Source organism: Gastrolobium bilobum, unplaced genomic scaffold (genome assembly GCF_033153095.1).
Source record: "Gastrolobium bilobum isolate Gb01-03AN ecotype WA unplaced genomic scaffold, APGP_CSIRO_Gbil_v1 utg7104, whole genome shotgun sequence".
Taxonomy (NCBI): domain Eukaryota; kingdom Viridiplantae; phylum Streptophyta; class Magnoliopsida; order Fabales; family Fabaceae; genus Gastrolobium; species Gastrolobium bilobum.
In genome coordinates, this window is record NW_026898416.1 from 297,164 (window position 1) to 314,257 (window position 17,094).

The 17,094-nt window shown below is 33.0% G+C and overlaps 1 protein-coding gene across 1 annotated transcript; it reads right to left on the bottom strand.

Annotated features, from left to right (window-relative positions):
• Positions 1-12,617: 12,617 nt before the first annotated feature.
• On the bottom strand, positions 12,618-16,854 carry LOC133316056 (probable DEAD-box ATP-dependent RNA helicase 48). The gene is made up of 10 exons (XM_061517755.1): positions 15,970-16,854; positions 15,637-15,743; positions 15,333-15,388; positions 15,026-15,250; positions 14,626-14,832; positions 14,372-14,458; positions 14,063-14,158; positions 13,769-13,984; positions 13,235-13,417; positions 12,618-13,016 (listed from the first exon to the last, which is right to left on the bottom strand). The coding sequence occupies exons 1-10, from the start codon at positions 16,758-16,760 to the stop codon at positions 12,786-12,788; spliced, it is 2,199 nt and encodes a 732-aa protein (XP_061373739.1). The 5' UTR covers positions 16,761-16,854; the 3' UTR covers positions 12,618-12,785.
• Between the last annotated feature and the right edge of the window lie 240 nt (positions 16,855-17,094).

The window sequence follows — 17,094 nt, forward strand, 5'->3', positions numbered from 1 at the left end:
TTATAAAGAAGAAAAAAGTTAAGAGCTAAAAGCTCTTAGGAGAAGCTTTTTTTTAAGCTCTTATATGCTTTTCTTGAATTGTGTACTTTTTTTAAAAAATAAAGAGCTATAAAGATAGAGAGAGAAATAATTTTCTTCAAATATGTGTTTCTAAGTAACTTTTAAGCTAAAACTTACATGTAATTATCAAATAGCTTTTAACTTAAAAAAAGAGCTACTTATAAGCTAAAGCTAAAAAAGAAAGCTTAAAAAAAGTAGCTAAAAGCTGTTTGGAAATTATATAAAAATTTTAGTTTAAAAATTACTTAAAAACACATATTTCAAGAAAATTATCTCTTTCTATCTTTATCACTCTTTATTTTTTTAAAAAGTACACAATTCAAGAAAAACAGATAAGAACTTAAAAAAAAGCTCATCCTAGAAGCTTTTAGTTTTCAGCTTTTTTCTTCATTATAAAAAAAGAGTTTTTCGTTATAAGAACTTTTTTAAAAACCTGTTTGAACTAACTTATGTTTATAAGTAACTTATAACTTAAAAAAGAGAGGATCCAACAGACACATATTTTTTACATGCAGACTACTCTTTTTTCTAAGCTCTTGTTTTAATATGGAGGTGTTGCTTTTTTACATGCAGACTACTTACCGATGTTCATCCTTTCTTGTTAAAACTCTTATTATCTAGATTGTTTTTTAATATTATTTTACCGGCAATCGATTGACAGAAATTAGGGAAAATTACCAAAAACGAAGTCATGATAAAATATCTAACATGAAAGAAAAATAGTCACGTTTAAAATCACCAAACTGTGTTACACAATCCCCTTAATATGCTCCTTATTTTCCTTGTCCATATTTAATGTGTAATTCAATTAAAAAATGTAACCGATTAGGTAAAGACACATGAATGAATTTATATATTATATTATATTTTTAACACACTACCTCATGCAAGAGTTGACTTGAAGGGTGAAAAATACACAAGTCCGCGAACTCTATACCATTTGGTCATAAAGGTTCTGATATCGTGTAAAAAATCAATATAACGCAAAAAATTAAATTGTTAGGTAAAAGTAGATGAATAACTTTATATATTATATTTCTATCATAGTTGTTAAGAATAGTGGTTTAGAAGTCTCACATCATGTATATCTTATTGTATTTCATTTCTATCTGATCCTGATATTTTACATGATATCAGAGCTTCGGTGTTACAAGTTCGATCCTCATCGCCCCCAATTTCTCTTGCGTAACATGGTATCCAGAGCCCCCAATTTCTCTGATGTAACATGGTATCCAGAGCCTAACGAGAGAGAAATCTTAATTCGCCTTCCCTTATTTCTTTTTTCCATAATTTTAATGTGGTAATAGAGAGATATCACCCTCCATGACAAAATTCTGCTACCGTCGTCAATTTCTGGCATCACCTGCCACTGTCCCCCACAGGAAAAGTTTTTCGGCAACCATTCTGATTCAAAAAAAATGTCAACGGAATCAGAAAGAGCCGATCTATCCATCTACCCAACTCCAGAGGACCCACCATCATAAGAGGTCCCACTACTGCCCGCTGTTGTGGTTTAGATTTGCCCACTGTTGCAGCATTTTGACTTGTTTAGTTCGTAGCTGCCACTGTTGTCCCTGTTCTAGCCTTGTTCCTCCGCTGGTTCATCTTGTTCGTGAACGTGGTCTTCATTCCTCGTCGGACAGCCTCGTTCTTTGTTCCACGTTGCAGCAAGCTCGTCGTCCCTGTTGCTCTTGTTGCAGTAAGTCTTTCGCGGCTGGTTGCTGCTCCTGTCTTCGTTGGAGGTGCTGAGACCGATTCCGCTTGCAGGACCATCTCCTTCTCCGGCCAGTCACTGTCGACGAACTTATTGTTCGCGTTAACACCCTTGTCGGACTTGTTTTCTTGTTTGTTGTTCGCGTTTGCTGTTCCTCGTTTGTTGTTTACTTTCGTCGGAGCCAGCAACCACCACAGCCTCGTTTGCTGTTAGCGTTATGCCGTAGGACAACTTGTCGTGTTCTGCTGTTCATTTTTTACTGGATCTGTCGTCGGACCAGCACACCATCATTGTTGGACCACCAGTCCGTCCTGTTCGCGTGGATCGGTGGTTTCTGCACCTCCTTATCTCTCTTATTTTTCATTTTTGTGGATTTTATTCAAGTCTGATCTGACTTGATTTGATCTCTGTTTTTCACTTTGCCATTGTTTGGAACATTGTTCTGATTACGCTTGTATTTGGCTACTTTGATTTTATTTTCACATTGTTTCTAGTGTTTTTATTTATGTTTAGCATTATTTTGGTCTCTCGTTAAGGGGGAAACTAGTGTTGCTCGCCAACTGTTTGATGAAATGCTTAAGAGGGATCTTTTCAGTTGACTTTGCCAACGTCCATCATGGTCATCCATTGCTACCAGCTCTTCAGACTGATGGTCATCCCAGATAATTTTTTGTGCTACCGATTTCTCTTGCTTATGTTCCGTGAAGCTTAGTTTTAATCTTCTTTCTTCCTAAGATGGAGTGTTCATGTTATTCACTTTCCATTTTGAGAGGGAGTGTTAAGAAGTTACCCATTCAGAGGGAGCACTGCCCATGTTTCTGATGTTCATTCCAACAGCTCAGTTGATTTTGTCTATGTTCATTTCAGCACTGTCCATGTTGCTGATGATCATTCCATCACGGATGTTTTAGCCTATGTCCATCCCGATGTCATTTTAGCACACTGTTGATTTTGGTTTCTCGTTCAAGAGGAGATTTATTTTGATGTTATGTTTCTTAGTCTTTCTTGTTCAAGTTTATTGCATATGATTTGTATGCTCCAACTTGAGGGAAAATGCTAAAAATAGTGATAGAATAGTGTTTTACAAGACTTACATTATGTATATCTCATTGTATTTCATTTCCTTTCAGTTATATAATAGAACCTCTGTTGTAAACTTTAGACACACAGATTACTCACAATTCTTTCTAATTTAACAATAATTAAAGTTCCTTTTGTATACTTCTCCCCGAAATTGTTCAGAAACCCAACTAGGGCATTGCACAGATCATAGCATAGCCTTTTAAATATAATTTACGTTTGGCAATTTACAAGAACAAACTTCAGTTTTTGGGCAAATGTCTGCATATTTAATTATTTTTCCACCGAAAGTACAGTTTATGTGTCTTTGGAAAACTAGGATCATGATTCTCCCAAACTGTATCTATTCTACATCTTTTATGGGAAACTAAATTTTTTTACAGGAGAAGCCTGCAAAAACTTGTTTAACTTCATACTTAGCAGGTGTCTAGATATTTGCAGTTGTGGATTGGGTTTGGACCCCCTGGAACAACTCGCAGAGGAACTCCATAAATTGGGTGGACCTCGTCTGTGCTGGGTCCCTGTTGTGTCTTTGTATAGAAATACCATTTGTTTGAGAACTGCTCAAAAGAGATGCTCTTTTTTGTTTGCTTGATTTCTTTTCTCATCCATCTGCTAGCCTCGCAGCAACTTGGCGGCTGGCTAATCATCAATATGATCATCAAGATCAGAAGTGAGAACCTTGAATATTGAATTGCCATGACTGCAGTTTTTTGAGAGACTGAAAATTCCAACTACACAATTGCAAAGAGGAGGGGTTTATTGCCCTTAAATATGAGATCAGGGAAGCTGTAGCGAAATAGTTTTGGCGGAGTTTTAAGTGTTAATATATTTTAGTTCAAGTCATGTTGTTGAAATATTTTTGTAATTTTGATTTATTTCAGGTTATAATAGTCTTTATATTTATAAGTTTTTTTAAAGTTTAATATCAAAACGTTGCCGTTTTGAAATAAATGCAGATAACTTATCTACATTGATTGTAGAAATATTTTTCCTTTTGAATAATGGAAAAAACTATTTTTGTGTTACATGTGATAAATTTCTCTCTTACGCACCATTCGATAATTGTGCCACCTTTTTTTTCTTGTTATTTTTTAGATAATAGAGCTATAAATTTATCTCTATGACATGAGATAACTTATTTTCTTTAACACGAGATTAATAAAACCTTGAATAATATAGTATGGGGAAGCAATAGTCTTTTTTTTGTCCTATTAGCTCTGGTAGAATGCCATTTTAGAACACAGCTTACAAAAGGATGAGGCTGTTGACTTTTCTATCAATTGGGTCTATTATTATGCAGGTCATTCAGAGGTTAGATAATTTAATTGTGTGCGTTTTCATAGACACCGCGTCTCTGGATCAGAATAACAATTGGTTCTGGTGCATATTTTCTGAGTCAGATGTTGTCTTTCCTCGTGTGCCATGTCCTCTAATATATTAATTAATGATATTCATATAGTCGCAATTATGAACCTTTAAGAATAGGATCCCTAATAAGAAATCAAAGGGAATGGGTTTTTGAATTAACAATTTCTACAATTTTTTCTTTCCACGTCTGGTACTACCAGTAGGCATTATTCCGCTTGAGTATATACATACCATTCCATATTACAATGTTCTTGTATGTAAAGTTCATGATTTTTTGTGTTGATGAAGAGACACTAAAGGGTGCATTTGAACTAGTTAAAAGAATAAAATAAAATAATAGAATAAATATTCTTTTGAGTGTCAACAAAAAATAAAAAATTCATTTTAATTTTTTTGAAAAAAAAATCGAATGATGATCCCTCGTGACTTTCTTTTAATGCATTAATGAGTAGTGAGTGAGAGTATTCATGTGGACTTTTTCAAAAAAAAAAAAAAAAGACTTTTAATGTATTAATAAGTGGTGACTGAGACATGTGCACTTTCCAACACTTAAAAAACTCAAGTTAAATAGATTTTTGTTTTTTTTAAAAAAGAATCATAATCTCTGCCAATTTCATTAACGCGGTTTTCATATGATAAAAGTACACATGCAATTACATTTATATGGTAAACTTAAATTTATATAAATTCATATATAATTTTTTTAAAAATATACAGGCTATTTTATTTATACTTTTAGTTTATATGTACTCATTTCAGAAAAAAGAAGCAAGAAACATAATGTATATTAAAGATCGTGTTTCTTTTCTTTTATTATACATATAGAAAACAAATGGTGTAAATCTTTTTTTTAAATAAAGTGGTGTGTAAATAACATGAGCCTATAATTTAATAATTTTCATGGTTCTTCCATTGTGCTTAAATTATAAAAAGAATACCATAGGTTTATGTATTGATTAAATTGGGTAAATGAATTTGAAAAGATTTCTATTTGCCTTGACTTTTAATTGTTTGAAAGTGCACATGCATGCTATCACTCACCACTTATTAATGCATTAAAAGTCTTTCTTTATTTGGTAAAGGGCAAATGCATGCTCTCACTCACCACTCATTAATGCATTAGAAGAGAGGCATTAGCAGCGGGTTACACGTGTTAGACGAGCGGGTCTTGTGGCCTAACCCACCGTGGTATTTTGAAATTTTTTTTTGACCCGTGGCATTCTAGATATTAGTTTTTGAAACCATGACACGATGGTCAATGTCCTAAACCATAATGCATCATATATTTATGAAAAAAATGTTTGTCATTTTAAATGACAGAAATTTATGTTATTTTAAGAGAGATACAGACACAGAAAATTTAAATTTTAAATTAAAAAACCACTCACTTTCTCTCTCCCATGATTTTTGTTTTTCTGTGTCTATTCCTCTCCTAAAATGATATAACTTATGTCATTTAAAAAGACAAACACCAAACCCTATATTTATTAATATGAGCGTGCAAACCAATTTATTATTTTTATACTGATTGAGGAACAATTTAACCCAGTTTCATTAAATTTTGCCTCTCTTTTTTATCACGCAAAAACAAGATGGAACAGTGACTAGAATGTCACTATTCTCTAACTTTTTTTTAAATACTATGCCAACAGTATTAATTTTTAATATGTCACGCGGACAAGATCGCGGGACACTGTAGCGAACTCAGTTTGCTTATATGTCACGTTTCTAGTGGACATCAAGTTTGCTACATGAGGTAACGAACTTGGTTACAATTAATGCACTTGCATGTTTATTTCGTGGCAGGTGAAAACGTGCATGTGTATTAATTGCAACTAAGTTCGCTACCCCAGTAACGAACTTGCCCACGTGGCATATTAGAAATTAATACTGTTGGCGTGACATTTAGGTAAAAAAGTTAAAGAACAATGACATTTTGATCACTGTTTCAAACAAGATCTTCGTCTTAATTAAATAGTAAGATTATTATTTTTCAGTTTCTAATTCAAATATGATATATTTTTTTATTCATTTTTTTAATTCTTTAATATATTGAATTATATATATATATATATATATATATATATATATATATATATATATATATATATATTGAGCAAGGTTATACTTACAACTTTTTTTTTACAACCTCTTACCACCATATCTTATTACCGTTGATTTCCGCCAATCAACGATTATCATTTTAGCAAATTAAATTCATTAATTAATTATTAATTCACAATAAATGATAACCGTTGATTGACGAAAATCAACGGTGATAAGATATGATTGTAAGAGGTTGTAAAAAAAAAGGTTGTAAGTATAACCTTCCTCTATATCTATATATATATATATATATATATATATGTGGGGCAATATATTCTTATACCAGTGTAAGAATTAGAAGTCTTACACTCAATCTTAATCATTGATCCACCTGTATCCAATAGCTCGAATTACTAAAAAATTAGAGCCCTTAGATATAAGTGGAATCAATGGTCAAGATTGAGAGTGTAACTTACACTGGTGTAAAATGATCCCGACCCTATATATATATATAGGAAAAAATGAAAATAAAGTAACTGGACGGTAGTAACCCTATTTTTGCACTATGTTCTTGCGGGAGATGTACAAGATTCTGACAAACGAATACATATGCCTATCATAAGCAAGAACTGTAACCCTAGACTCAAGAACACAAAATAGACCAGGAAAATTAAGGCTATAGCTGAAACAACACAATAGCCACATAGAAAGAAAAGAAACTTCCTAACCGAAAGTCCTCAATCACCAAAGCACCAAACTTCAACAAGCTCCAACTTCTTGAACCTTTCACGAACAGAAATCAAACCACCTACATCCAAAGCTGGCAACTCAGCTTGTCATCAACCTACCGAAAAATGAGTATTATTTCGCTGGGCCGAACCCATTTTGAAAGTAAAAAATAAAAAATAAAAAATAAAAAATAAGAAAAAGAAAAATGAATTAGACAAGTTGGCAAATTAAAAAACCCAGTCCGTCATCGAACTCGTATTGCCACCACTTTTGTATGTTTGTTAGGATGTTAGCCGAGTGAAAAAATCAAGTGAATAAAGGAAAGGCAATGTTAGTCTTATGCAATAGAATTTTTTTTTATCTTATGTCCATACATCGATACTTGTGTCATTTCTTTTTAATTTTTTTTCTATTGGGCCCATTTTAAATTAAGGGCATGTTTGGTGCATAGTATAGGATAAGGCCTGATAGTATAAGACCTGATAGGATAAGGCCTGATTGTATGAGACCTGATTGAATTTTAATATTATCCAGCGTTTGGCACGGTATTGTATAAAATAATATATTATATAAGATAATATCATCTAGTATTTGGTAATGCAGTGTATAATATAATATATGATAAAAATAAATATTTTAATAAAAATATCCTTTAATAAAGAATTTATATAATTCTTAAAAAAATATCACATGATATTAATTTTTATAAAAATTTATTAATCAGTGTGTCCAAAATATAAATTAATTTTTATAAAAATAAAAATATTCAATATTTTAAAAATTAATATATTGAAAAATTAATTTTTATTTTAATAGAATAATATTAAAATAATATATTAATTTTTGAAAATTACATCAATCAACGAAGTTAATACATCAATATCTTATCAGGCATTATCCCTCATCCTTAGGTCGGATTAAGTTATACATCATTTTGATGTATTAAGGGATTATGCTGTATAAGCTTATACTATACGATGGTCACACCAAACAACTGGAAATGTCATAACGTATAGTATAAGCTTATACTATTATGCCTTATACGTCACACACCAAACAGGCTCTAAGTGTGCAGAGACAACAAAATTTTGCTGTTACATGAGACTACAATTACCCAAAAAGGAAAGCTGGTTTTGTTAAAAAAAAAAAAAGGAAAGCTGGACACGTGACTTTTAAGAGCCTGTTTGGATGAGCTTTTTTTTAAGAAAAAAAGTACTCCTCGTTTTTAGTTAGTTTGGATGTCTGCTTTTTAAAAAAGGAGAAGTCACAAAAAAGTCAAAAACTTACGGTTTTAAGAAGCTGAAAATTTTAACTTCTAAAAAAAGCAGAAGTCAAAAGTCAAATATTTTTTTCAAAAACTAAATATTTTTATAAAAATATAAATAGCTTTAATTTTTATTAAAAGTACTTTTAAAATAAGGAAGTGATAAAAGTTACTTTTTCTAAAAGTTGAAACAAACGACCTCAGTAAAACATATCTAAAAAGCAATGCTAAACGCACCGTTTAGCTTTTGTCAACTAATACTAACACCCAATAGAAAAAAAACAGCAAGCAATATGCATCAGCAAGCAAATAAACTCACCGTTTTACTAACAACATGTAATAGTAAAAGGCAGCAAGGGTGTGAGTTGAGTTGGTTAAGGATTTGACTCATATTCCATAAAGACATATTCCACAAAGATATGGGTTCGAATCCCACCAATCAATATGAGGATTTTATTAGTGGACGAGGTTGAGAGGTGTATTGTGGCTTTGGCGGGATATTAATATCTAACCCCACTTAAATTTTGGGACACGTTTTGATATTAAATAATATTTTATACATATAATATAATTTATATTTAATACATATAACATCTCATGATAAATCATATTACCAATCAAATATTTAATTTTTATAACATAAATATAAACAAAAATATTTTTCTCTACTTTGTTAATTTTTCATGCCAAATTTAATAACAGAAAAAATTGATTTATAATTTTTTTTATTTTTGATTAATAAAATAAAACTAAGATTTAAAAAAAAAAAATTGTCGGATAAGCGTCGAAGCGATGACCTCATATCAAAATTTTTTGCCTGCGTGTCAAAATGTATCAGTGTTTCACACATGTCCCCCATGCGAAAAGAATTGCTTGTCCGTGCTTCGTTGCGTATATAACAGCAACAAAAATACTGCACACGCACACAAATGATAATGCTGCTAGTGTGCTTTGTATAATAGATCCACAGCAACGTATATTTATATAGATTTGAGAAAGGAAAAAAGTTGCAATCTTTGAGGAAATTTTTTTTACATAGAACCACTATACAGAAAAATGTATTCAACAAAAACTTTGCAAGCAAGGCAATAATAAAAAATTCTGACAAGATTAAACACCAGTCCAATTATGAGCATGATATGTGTAACACAAACTGTGAATGTAATTATAAATTTTTTTAGAAATTATTCTATACAAGATTAAACACCAATCATCTTTAAATGTAAAAAATTAGTGACATATAAAAGTATGCCAAATAATTTTTTGCATTTTATACCCCAATTATATAATTCCCCCAGCAGATAATAAAGCTCTATTGAAATTAATCATTAGATTCTAAGGATAAAAAGAGAGTAAAAAACTAAAAACATGGTAGAAACGGATGGAGCAATTGTATGCCAAAAAAGAGTGGATTTCAACTAATAAATCATTAAAGCTATCATTACATAAACCTAGTAACTTCAATCCATATTAAAAAATTGCAAACACTCGAAAGGATATATTATTTCCCTCGATGGTTTTGTGTAAAAAAAGAAAAATTTCAGTACCCAGAAAAAAAAGTTATCATTTGATTTCCTATAGTTGTTCTTCGACATAATTAATAAACTAATACTTGAAATATTTTCCTATTAAATGAGCAAATCAGTCATACCACTGATGCGGCAAGAAAGCTAAACTCGTCATTTTCAAGGAATTCACGTGCAAAACTTTCAAATTGGGATGACGAACATGAAAAATTGGAATTAGGGTTTACAAATTTAGGAATAAATTGTAAAAAGTTAAAACAAAAATGGATAAATTAAATTAAATTCCATTTAAAAAAGAAACTTTAGGAGGGTAAAATTAAAAAGTTAACCCGGATACTTAAAAAGGGACTTTGGATTAATTTGTACATTTTCAGCCTCTCAAAAAATTTCTAAACCTCATTAGGAAATTGGAATAAAAATTTTGTGGAAAAAGTTTACTCATTCCATATTCATAGTAATTTTTTTAGTTGAAGGACATGTATAATTTTGGTGATTGAGGACATTTTCCTATCGAATATATGAGGAGAGATATTCTTACTATCAAAATTTTCTACTACCAACTCACTACCTATCTAATCACCATTGGATCGATATCTTCTCTTTTTTCAAAAAAAAATTTAGCATTCTCTCTCTTTGATTCAATTGTGATTAGATATGTAGTAAGTTAGTAGTAGAAAATTTTGGTAGTAAGAATATCCTCCATCCGAATATATAGCTTCATTTTGTTCGGCTTTTCTTATTTGTCAGTTGTGAGTATTAGTTACCTGTTCAAATACATGCTTCATCTCTCTCAAACACGCAGTTTCTATAGCAAACTAGTGGAACTTCCATTCTTGTTCATGCCATCATCTACTTTGGCCTCATCACTATCTTCCTCATTGGCATTGGCGTTCCCATCTACACTGGCTAGCTGGAGCACTGAAACACTCCTCTTTGGGGTCACTTATCTCAAGTAAATAAAATGTGTATTTCTTCCCATTGATATGGGATTTGAATGTTGCGCCTATGTAACATTCTACCATTAAGAATCACATTTTCAATTTCTATGATTATTTCTCAGTTCCATCTTCAATTTCTATCAATATTTATAAGTTCCATTGTTATATATCAATCAAATTAAATGAGAATTTGTATCCATCCTACTAAATTACAATTAAGCACTTCGCCATTTCTCTTTGTCTATCCATCTTAATTGACCTCATTGAGTTTGCATTAAGATTTGTCATTTGTATTCTATCAATATGATTGAACTTTGGAGTATATAAGTTTGCGTTCAAAAGCTCTATATATCAAGCATAATTAACGAATGAGATTAATCCCTTATATATATATATATTTTTTAATTCAAAAATTTATTTTCCTTGTGACATTACAATAATTATCAAATAAAAAGGCTCAAAATTGATAAATTTATCTAAAAAATAAACAGCCAAAGCTTAGACATCAGCTTGTTTGAATTTTTTTTAATTGCCGAAATATTTACTTACCCTTGGATAAAGACGTTACACAACTAAAAAAAATGCAGCTGATCCTGGTATGAGAAATCTTAATTTATTTTAAAACTAACACTTGTATTGATTGAAATTTATTGAACAATATTTTAATATTAAAGCATATATTTTTATACAATTTATGTGCGGTGCTTTTACTAGATTTAGTTTAGTATTTTCTTTTCCAGATAACTACGCAAAGGAAAAACTAATTAAAACATAATTTGGGGAAAGCTATGCTCCTCCTATCCCCAAATATTCTCTCCCAATTATATGACAAATTGCATCTTCTTATGACAAGTGTAGGCATAGGTGACAAGCCAATATATTGTAAATGTGAGCTATCAATGTGTTGTCACTCACCAAAGTCAATAATAATGACCCCCTCGGTTACGAGAGCATTTTTAATGCTTATTATCATTCAAAATAAGACACCTATATTTAATAAGTCATTAATGATCATTAGCGATTGTTTCCTTTTTTCTTTCGCTAATATAAGTACTAAGTAACGGTGCAACGAGAACATTTAAGGGTTTTATGTTTATCATGTAACATGATATAACATCACTTTCCTACACACACATTAAAGAGGTAGGGCTCACATATTTTTCTTTCTCTTTCATCATTTCACTTTCTCTCTCCATTTTTATGTGTGTTGGAAACAACACTTATATCATGTAACATAACACTAATAAAACTCAACATTTAAAATATTTTCCTCAGTCACGAGTGGTTGGTTAGGTAGGATGATGTTGTCAATCAATGCTATCATGTGTCACTGCTAAGAAGTTGTGCGGAGGCAAGGGTTATACAATTCCTCTTTAGTTGCCTCAACAATTACGCTTGGATCAACACAATAAGCCTAGGCATATAGTAAATCTGCCGCCATAAAACTGAGATGGTTGCATAATAGATCGAAATTAAAGCTATGTACTCATATAGTAGACAAAAAACATATATCTTTTGAGAATTCAAAGGCACATGGTTAATACACATCACTCTGTCAGCTAGATACGTTTCTGCAACAGTCCTCGAAGATTTATGTCATCTCATTCAATTATTCATAATAAATCTCTTTGCTAAGGTAATTGTCCAGCGCAGCATACCCGTGAATTTAACTGCTAAAATTAAGGCGACTACTGCTACAAATTTAGTCTGTGTACGTGAATTCAAATACCATCAAACATTCATCTGTACTAGAAGATCTGCAATTTCATTTTCAAATAAACATACATACATGTTTATTATTATATTTTTATTTTTTTTTAAATTACGTCAATCATCAATGGATGAGAATTCTGAAATGGTTCAGAGGTGTTGCACATTACTTGCCACAATTTAGCATAGGGTCTCACAGCACTAACGATTGACTAATCGTGAAACCATGAATTCAACGACCTATAGTTCTAAATCATAATTCAGTATAATATTGTTATCCTCGACACTTCTCTAGTTATCCCATGCACGCTAGTATTTCACTTTACCTATCTGTGCCCACTGTCGAGCTATCTACGAATTCTAATGCCAGGAATGTCTTTCAAACCCATTTTTAGTGCAGTTTTTCGGAATAGAGCAGGAGGCCTCTGTAAACCAATTGATTCAGAAAATTGGCTTGCCAGCTCAGCTATAGTGGTCTTCTCCCTCCCAATTTCCCTGATGGAGTTATAATAACCAAGCCAAGCATGATAAGCTGCTTCTTTGATGTCATTATCAATCTTTGCCATTGAACGCTCAACCTGCAAGTATAAATAGATCATACAACAACTGCATGCATATTCTAGAGAACAGGTATGGAAAAGCCAAGCACAAAACAAATGTGGCAAATCACTTTTACATTCTTAATCTACAATTATATAAGTCAGGACTCAAGATGAATTATGAGGATCAAAACATCTATATACAAAGGGTATAAATCACAATAATGCATACATGAGAACCTGAGCAAGAAATGTACCTTAAGCTTTGTCTGTGGATCTATATCTGGTAAGTGGAATTTCTTTAGAGGGAGATCCTTGATTTCATCTAAAAAATACTCTTCCCATGGAGCAATCAACAATATGCCTTCCCCTTCTTTGCCTTCTCGTCCTGTTCTTCCAAGACGATGTATATATTGTTCACGGTCAGGAGGAATTCCCACCTGGATTAACCACTATCCAATTAATTAATAGTGAAGTAAAACTATCTATTATACTGGCCTAATTAGCATTCCCTTGAACAATATTCAGGACACGGGGCAAGTTGTTCACAATGAAATTATTGGCTATGGCACTGTAAAAAAATTTAAAAATCCATGTTTTACTTGATAATATTAGCAAAATACTATTCCCTATCTCATAAGGAACTTTGTTTCAGAAGTAGTTAATTCACCATTATCAAACCACCCCCCCTGCAAAAAAAAAAAAACACCGGAAATTTCCAAGGAACACAGCCCAAGTACAGAAAAATGTGAGTGGAAACACATTAAAATATTTAAAATATTTAAGCATACCTGTATGACTAAAGTAACATCAGGATAATTCATTCCACGTGATGAAACATCAGATGAGACAAGAACCAGTTGTCTGGATTGCCTGAACTCATCTGATATGCGAGCTCGATAGAGCTGAGGTTTTCGAGAATGTATCTCCCTAACATTCATTTTCATTTCCCGGAGAAGGTGATACATGAGAGATGTAACCATCCCAGTTATACAGAAAACAATAACCTGAATGCAAATCTACCAGTCAAAACCACAAATTATATAACAAAGCAATTCAAACCCTGAAACAGAAAATGTATTAACCTTATAATCAGGTGCTTGCAAGATATGCTCCTTCAGAATATTGTATACTATTTGAAAATGTGATTCATGTGGGGCAATAAGATAAGATTGCTTTACCTGTGATAGCAAACCAGAACAAGCATTAATGCCTATCACTGGAAAATTTCAATACAATAATTAAAACATAATCAGTTTGAAAGAAATATACAATAATTAAAACAGTTAAACAAAACAAGAAAAGAAAAAAGAAGCTTAATGGTCAAGAAGTCAATCAAATGCGTATTTTATTTATGCAACTTTTAGAGTATGACACGAGTTACTGTAAATTGCCTGGACAGGAGTTTCCACACAACCCATTCCAACTGTATCGACAAATGTGTGTTCCCTTTTCAAAACAAGCTGAGATATACGACGGACCTGCATATTTTTAAATCATCAATTGCATTGTTGACTAAATACTGTAGCAACACAAACCTACTCATAAGAACCTGAGATTGAAAATTAAAAAAAAAAAAAAAACCACTCCCCGTCAAACCTGAGATTGAAAATTAATTATATATAAAAAAAAAAAAACCTAACCTAACCTCCTTTGGGATGGTTGCCGAAAACAGCAAGGATTGTCTTTGACGGGGCAAACAATCAACAATTTTTTCTATATCCTTTCGAAATCCTAGGTCCAGTAAATGATCTGCTTCATCAAGTACAAGCATCTGCAAGCCCATTAATCGTACAGATATTCCAGACTTATTCTCAATATGATCCAGCAACCTACCAGGTGTAGCAACAAGTATCTGCAAAATTTAATACAAGAAATACAAAATCATTATGCTTTGTGTTTTACCACACAAGATCAGCAGCATTTTTTTTTTCCCATGCTCTTTCCATCCCATCCTCCCCTCCCCTCCCCCAACCAAAAAAGCATTAGCCTTACACTCTAAGAAGCCACACAATGGGAAACATAAGCATTTAGATATGACACAAAACCTGACATGGATCTGATTCAAGGCGTTTTTGGTCAACTTTAAATCGTACACCTCCTACTAGAGTCTGCACCCCAATGCCATTGTGGTATTTCAGTATAACCTTTGCTTCAGCAGCAATTTGACTAGCAAGTTCTCTGGTGGGGCAGAGAACTAGAACAAGTATTGGAGGCACACGTTGAGAGGTATTGCTACACATAGCTTTCAGAACTGTTTCAATAGCAGGAAGCTGTTTGCATTCAACATAATTGATAGAAAGAATCAAAATAGGATGCAGTGCTTTAAATGAACATAAAAGCACTAGGGTGTACCAAAAAAGCTGCACTTTTCCCTGTGCCAGTTTTAGCTTTGACTAAAGCATCCATACCTGCAATGCAACACAGCTAAAAACATCATGAAAATCAAATCTAATAGTCATATTCGACGGACAGGAGAAATGTAAAACACGCAAAGTAGTAGGTTGAGATAAAGAATTATAAAGCAAAAAGTTTTACCACATATACGTTTTGTAAGATTAAACAAGTGGTAATAAAAATACTAATAATAAACGATGAATAGAAATTGGATTGCAACATGAGTCATGAAAATCCGTACTGAAAGAAATAGGCATCATACCATCAAGGCAAATTTTGACGCTAGCCTCTTGTACCCGGGTCATATGAATATAACCAGCAGAAGAAAGTGCCTTGACTGTCAACGGCGATATACCACACTGGTCAAATCTACAAAAACAAAAACATCCAAATAACTGACTGCAATATTACTGTTCCACAAAGTAAGCAAACATGCATATCCATCTATATCTATATCCTCTTTTTTGTTATCACCATCCCTCCCACATCATTGAAGTGAATGCTAATAATCAATACTCAATTTGTCAACACCAAATCAACAAGCACAAAGAAAAATCATTTCTATTGCAACTTGCAAGTATAAACAAACGAATACCTTGTCTGACTTAGGATGCTTTGTTGTTCCTCACCCTCACCGTGGTGCTCCTCATTCTGGGTCAACTTCCTGTGATTAAGTTGAAACTTGATCAACTCAACCTGCTGCGAAAGATCACTTCCATCGTCGTGTGACTTTGGCATCACCCTCTTCTCCCTCTTCACATCGTAATTCCCCAAAGAAGCACTACTACCCATCTTCGAATAGTTGCTCTCACATTCCATTTCATTCTCACTCTCACTGGAAGAAGAATCATTATCGTTTCTCCAAAATCTCCGCTTGCTGCTGCCGATAGCCACATTTCTAACCTGAAGAGCAGAACTGTAATCCCTAGTCTGCGTATAATTCGTTAAATTCCGATTCGAAGGTTGGGTTATCAGTTTGCGCAAATTCACCGGCGGCGATGGGATTGGGGTTGGGGTTGGGGTTGGGGTTAGGGTTAAGGGACCGTCGTCGTTGTTCCAGAGATCTTCGGCGCCTTCTGTCATAAAGCGATTGGCGAGAGACTTGATATGGTCGTGTGGAGTAATGGGGCTGTGAGTAGCGGCGGCGGCGGTGGAAGAAGGAGGTGAGACGGTGGAGCGGATGTGGGAGCGAATGCGAGCCTCGTAAAGTTGCTTCTCTTGGTCGAGAAGCCTCTGCTCTTTATCTTTGGCTCTCTTCTCGTGCATCCGCTTCCACTTCCACTTGTTTACTCCCCCCGGAAAAGTGCGAGGACCACCGCCCATGTTACGAACCACCGTCAAGTTCCACCATGCCTTCCGCCCTTCCCGAATCATCGACCACCGCATACTTCTGCCGTAACCACCAACCTCGATAAACAACAAATGTTTTAAGGGTTTAAGGGTTTAAGCTCACCACACCCGACATAGTGAACACACGAAAACCTGATTCCATTAAGTACAAAAAGTATATTATTATTATTATTACAAATATATTAAGTAAGTATAATACTAAAATTTGAAAGCATTTCAATTTGCTCTATGTCCGAGTAGTTTATCAGGCGAGGTATGAAGGACTTTTTTTTTTTTTCTTTTCAAATTAACCAAACATTAATTATTTCCGAGTTAGTTTCCTTCTATATCCTTACAAATTTCAATTTAAGCCCGGTATGGTGGCACATGG

Excerpts from the sequence above, each read along its gene's own strand:
- LOC133316056 (XM_061517755.1), bottom strand. The coding sequence starts at position 16,760 with ATGCGGTGGTCGATGATTCGGGAAGGGCGGAAGGCATGGTGGAACTTG. Across the intron at positions 15,251-15,332 it reads GGAAAAGTGCAGCTTTTTTG|CTTCCTGCTATTGAAACAGT; the intron begins GTACACCCTAGT and ends GAATGCAAACAG. Across the intron at positions 14,159-14,371 it reads GTGTGGAAACTCCTGTCCAG|GTAAAGCAATCTTATCTTAT; the intron begins GCAATTTACAGT and ends TTGCTATCACAG.